At 41.4% G+C, this 6000-nt stretch overlaps 1 protein-coding gene across 1 annotated transcript; it reads right to left on the bottom strand.

Annotated features, from left to right (window-relative positions):
* Nucleotides 1-345: 345 nt before the first annotated feature.
* Nucleotides 346-2664, bottom strand: LOC116670102 (homeobox protein six1b). Its single transcript, XM_032500413.1, has 2 exons — nucleotides 1816-2664; nucleotides 346-1049 (listed from the first exon to the last, which is right to left on the bottom strand). The coding sequence occupies exons 1-2, from the start codon at nucleotides 2373-2375 to the stop codon at nucleotides 755-757; spliced, it is 855 nt and encodes a 284-aa protein (XP_032356304.1). The 5' UTR covers nucleotides 2376-2664; the 3' UTR covers nucleotides 346-754.
* Nucleotides 2665-6000: the final 3336 nt, after the last annotated feature.

Here is a 6000-nt window from a genome sequence, read left to right as displayed (position 1 = left end):
ATTATTATTATTATTATTAAGAACAAGAGAGCGCAGACTTTAATCTTTAACACAAAATGGATCATAATATGTTTGATTCATATCCCACCAGCGTAGATTTGATGCTTGACATTTTGGCATTTTTTTTAAAGATACACTCATTCTAAGCAGCAAGCAAAATATATTTTTAAGTCAACAACAACAAAATAAAATTAGGCCTTATAAAAAAATTAATTACGTTATTTCTTCAATTCACGATTAATTAATGTTCATTTGTTAATGATTATTTGGTTTGCATATGTTTGAGGGCCAGGATACATTGTCTATTTTTTTTTTCTTTTAATACAGAAATAACACAGAGACAAATGTATTACTTTTGTTTTATTGGAAACTAATTACCATGACTCTAATGAAAACGGTACCTCATAGTTTCCATCGCAGGAGGTTGCTATAATTCTTTTTATCTCAACAAAATATCATAAATTAAGCAAATGGGCAGTCCAGTTAAGTGTTTCGTTGAGTTAAGAGTTTCAGACAGGCCCTGTTTGTGTTTCCATGTGCAGGAGATGAGAAAAGCTCCTTTCAGTGGGGATATACATGTTTAAGCGCAAGAAGGAATTTTGTTCTAACCAAATTTAACGACAGACAAGTCAGTCTATATTATAAGGTAGGCTACTATAGTGTTATTTTATACATGTATTCAATCTGATACACTTATCAGTCTTCTTTTTTTCGGGTTTTTGTTGTTGTAAAATAGAACAATCTGGCAGCCTCTTTAAGAGCCCAAATCCACAAGACTGGAGGTTAGAGGTCCCAACAAGGAGTCCTGCAGTTGGTGCGGGTGTCCGTGCATGCTGTGCACCGACTGTGGGGGCCCCAGGCCGGACATGGGGTAAGCGGAGGCCCCGGGGTGGTTCATGTTGCCCTGAAGCAAAAGCGCTGAGTTCTGGTCGGGGCTCTGAGGTGGAGAAAACTCATCCTCCGAGCTGGACATGAGAGACTTTCCTCCGTCCAGCGGGGACAGCTGGTTCTGTTTGTTGCCGCCTGCGTTGCTGTTTTCACTGTTCTCTCTGGAAAGGAGAGACACGTTGGAAGATGGCATTAAATCCGTATGTTGACATGATATTTTGGAGATAGAAGACAGCCATATATTATTTTTGCAGTAGCATCAAACATAGCACTATAGCCTATTGGCCTTAAAGAAAAAACTAATCAGAGTTTAGAGTTTTGTCTTCTCTGCAATTTTATATAAGCTACATATTTTATTTCTCTTGTTGGATATTTCCCGATAGCTTAACAAGCCTGTTAAACCACTTGTTATTTTACACCACAGTAACCCATTTTTAACCTTTATATCTCAAGACTAGAAAGTTCTCCAAAAATATCCTATTGCTTTTTCATATATTTTTCCCCCAACATAATTAAACACGACGTTATCTTCATTTATCAGTTTTTCATGTAGTTTATAATGTGTTAATATGTTAAGTTGATGTTAGGCAGTTTCTGTAGAAAGCCCATGTTTATTTGTCAACAACACACTTCTGTTTACCCACAATCACTCTTATCTGGACTTGTCTGATTTGGGGTATAGACATAGGCCTATGCAAATGAAAAGCAAAAAAACAAGTTGAAACTTCTAGTTAAAAAAATTCTACCTTGCCACTTTCTCACAGTATGACTATGAAGTCTGTGCGTCCTGCACTTTCTTATACTTAGGCTTCTAGCCACATTTGGGCAATATTTCATTTTGACTCGAAGGTCTACCTTAATTTGCTCTTGAAACATGCAAATAATATGAATGACAGGCAGCACCGATGCTGTGTCAGTTCCACGTACCTCTCTTTCGCCTCTGCGGCTCTGTCTCGCTGCCGTCTGTTTTTGAACCAGTTGCTGACCTGCGTGGTGGTCAGTCCTGTGGCCTCGGCCAGCTCTCTCTTTTCCCGCGGGGACGGATAGGGATTGTGCGTGTACCACTCTCTCAGGACGCCCCTGGACTTCTCTTTAAAGCAGTAGCTGGTCTCCTCGCCGTCCCATATCGTACGGGGCAGCGGAAATTTCCTCCTCACCCGGTACTTCCCTACAGCTCCGAGCGGCCGGCCGCGCAGCTTCTCCGCCTCCACGTAGTGCGCCTTCAACCAGAGCTGCTGCAGCTTCGGGTGGTTGTGCGGAGAAAATTGGTGACTTTCCAAGATCTTGTAAAGCTCTCTGAAATTCCCCCGATGAAAGGCCACCACCGCCTTGGCTTTGAGGACGCTTTCGTTCTTATGGAGGTGATCACAAGCGGGTAGAGACCACAGGAAGCGACCAAGCCTCTCCAGGTTCCCTCCCTGCTGCAACACCTCGCAAACGCACGCCACTTGCTCCTGCGTAAACCCGAATGACGGTAATATAGACATGATGTCCGAGCTCGCTCCTCCGCCTAAACCTAGGTATCCAAAACGATAGCTGTCGTTTATAGTTTCTTGTCGCGATGCAATCCAGCGCAATCCGTCCACACAGCACAGGCCTATAGGCTATCCACTCCACTCCAGCCCCTGATGCGCGCAGCAGATTGGGATGTTGATTGTTGGGACAATTTGTTCCTGTTGGAGATATGTCAGGCTTAAAGGGAGCCTGTGCGTTTCGGTGATTGGCTCTCCCTCTGCCCTGCACCGTGAACAGCAGAGCAGGACTGAGTTTGCAGCTCCGTTTCCTCCCCAGAGGCAGTGCGTCAGGGGCTGAAATTGGAGCGCTCCCACCTCCCGCCCCCACAGTCCCTCTCCCGCTGTAGCTGAGGGAGCAGAGCAGTACCTAAACACTAATCAATTATTACAGACCTCTTAAAAAGCCTTATTAACCTGTTCTGAATATACATCTTCTGTAATGGTGGCGACCATGTGGACTTCCAGATTTCCCACGTGGGTCAAACCACACACTGCATCTTTATACGTTATCAGTATAATCACAGTCAGTGGAGGGTGAACCCACAAAAAACACAAAGTTTTTTATCTGTGATGGCAAGTTTATCCACTGTTAAAGGCTGAAACCGCTCACATAATCAGCCGATGGTAGTACAAAGCATTTTAATAATAATAAAAACTATATGCCTACATACAATTAATAATCTTCAGGTTATTTTTGGGCTGTTTCGCCAACTGGAGGTTTATTTACCATCACAGCTGATCATGGGTGACGCCCACCACCACCTTAATTACATGCAGATTGAACATTTTGTTGTGTCCCCCTTTATAGTCTACTAGTTACCGAAGGCGTTTATTTTATGAGGTGATATAATTTAATAAGTTCCTATGATTGTTCGGTCCATCCGTGCCATTACGCAGGTCTTTTATATGAAAAACCCATAGCCTACTACCTGCCGAACGTGTTATGGGACATAGACCACCAGTAGGAAATCAGCCACTTAAGTGCGTGTGTGTGTGTGTGTGTGTGTGTGTGTGTGTGTGTGTGTGTGTGTGTGTGTGTGTGTGTGTGTGTGTGTGTGTGTGTGTGTGTGTGTGTGTGTGTGTGTGTGTGTGTGTGTGTGTGTGTGTGTGTGTGTGTGTGTGTGTGTGTGTGTGTGTGTGTGTGTGTGTGTGTGTGTGTGTGTGGGTGGGTGTGTGTGGGTGTGTGTGTGCGTGGGTGAGTGAGGCTGAGATGAAATGCCACACGGTCTACTAAAATAAATCAGGATTGGAAATACCGGACAAACACGCACATATTTCGCAGTCTTCACACTTCCCTCTTAGTATACATTGGCAAAATAAAGACGTTTTAGAATTTGCACTAATGCCAAGCTGCAATTGTGTTGCTGTATTAGTGAGAGTCAGTTTTGTTTATACAGAAAATGTATTAGCATTTATTCATTGATTTAAAATGATTAAATACCGTGTGGACAGATGTAACAGACACATTTGTTGTTTTATCGTTATTTTCTGTGTTTGAAGAGGTCCTTTCAGTCTGCAGCCTACATTTATATTTCAAGGATTAGACGGGCACAGCACTGGCTCCATTGTTTTCTGTGGGGTGAAACACTAAACCAATCCATTAGTAAATGAGTTCTCTGCCACTCTGGTTCTTGGTGATGCGGCCCGGGTTGGCAGTTGTTAGTTTTGAGTCATATAGATCACATTATTTATCTGAACCTGAGTCTGCGACCAAGCTCCCTTTCAATATGTTAAGGAACAAGATTTGACCTAGAAAATTATAGTTATATATATTGTACATATACACTATATAGATAAAATGTTTGTTTTTGTGGCGAAATACACCTGAAAAAAGCAGAGATCTGCTCTGACCAGATCCACTCTGGAATATCCCATATTTCTAATTTAACCTATATTATTTAATGGACAAATGAGTTTAAGATGATTTTCAAAATTCAAAAAAATCTCAATAATGTGGGCATGTGAAAACATTAAAATGTAAATGTATATTATTTAATTATTTATCACGTAGCCTGCTAGACTGGACCTACAACAGCTAATTTCCTCCTGAACAGGCCTGTCTCACCGTGCTGAAACCTGTGTGGTTTTGGGGTTCATTTTTTTCTTTTCTCCATTGTTTGTAGCTGTGTCATCATTCTGCAGTGCTGAGGACCAATAGACACATACCTTTTTGCAATAATAAAGAAAAAACCCAATTATGTAACACGTTAGTATTTACATTATAAATGTAAAGTTGATTTAAAAAAAGCTTCATTATCATGTTTCTGGGCAAACGGCCTGCTGTCTCAACATTCATGCTATATGTTGTTTAAGCATTATTAAATTAGTATATCTTTTAATGTAAATGTTGGACACAGGCCCTCAGGCCACTTGAGCTCGGGGTCTATGGCAGCGCTCGGGCTGTGTGTAAAACCTCAGTGCTTCAGTAAATGAGCTGTCTGATGAGCGGCTCTCGGGTTTCTCTAATATCTCTACCACATTGCGCCGCGCCTCCTCCTTTAACCCGAGCAGCCCGGGGGGCGAGATTATTTCAAGATGTGGACTCTCCGCCTCTGCCTCTGCTCCGGCCAGTGCTGGGTTCCTCATACCCGACTAGTAATGCAATACTTAGGTAGACTATCACTCGTTACTCCTCTCAAAGGGGGATGTAGAGGAAGCAGTGATTCCTTATTCTCTTTATTTCCTCTGCGTTGTAAAGTCCTGTGTTAACAAAAAAAAAACCCACCCGCATTATTTCAGCCTGCCTCTCCTACAGGCGGAGGGCTCATACATATCATGGATGTTCCAGGTTTTAGTCTTTGCCTTTCAGAGAAACTCAAATGAGTCACAGTGTTTTCACCCCGAGAAAATAAACGTTTTGCCATTTCTCATTAAACTGGTTTAATGTGAGGTCGGCCTCAAGAGAAATGTGGACCATTTGCTTGTTGAATTATTCCACCTCATGATAGCAATTTGGAGGTGAAAACGACGTATTAATTATTGATAGGTGCATTAGCTGTATTAGAGAAATTCGTTGCATCATACACTACTGGGAAGACGAATGTAACGGTGACTGACACTCCGGTCCTGTGGGAGAAAACGGGAGAAAGAAAAAGTCTCAACTCAAAGCACCAGAGAACACTTCATAAAAATTCCATCAAAAAAGGTTTTTCCTATTGGAGAGTTTATTTTTTTGAAAATGGAGGAAAACTGAAACGACCACTGGCTCACTGAACAGATGGTTTTCTTATCTAAATCCGAAGTGCTATTTCAGCTGTATCGACTGGGAAGCCGATACGGTTTATATTATGTGACAAATGTCCGATTTGATCACCAGGGCATTGTCTTCTTTATTTTTTGTGGAAAAAAATACAATTAAAATGTATTTATTTATTCCAAACATCACCATAAACAAGCATCTTAATATACGTCAAGCTTGTTTTTCACAAACATTCCTACATACACGTGGGAATTTATTTATTTTCTCATACAATACATAAAATACATCCAAAATACATAATAATCGGCTTTACATTTAACAAACTGCACAAATTGATTAATCTAATCGATAGTACATCATAGGGTTACATATTCTGGTCAATCCAAGATGCCCTAAATG

The sequence above is a fragment of the Etheostoma spectabile genome, chromosome 20, assembly GCF_008692095.1.
Source record: "Etheostoma spectabile isolate EspeVRDwgs_2016 chromosome 20, UIUC_Espe_1.0, whole genome shotgun sequence".
Lineage (NCBI taxonomy): Eukaryota > Metazoa > Chordata > Actinopteri > Perciformes > Percidae > Etheostoma > Etheostoma spectabile.
This window is presented reverse-complemented; position numbering and strand designations above follow the sequence as displayed.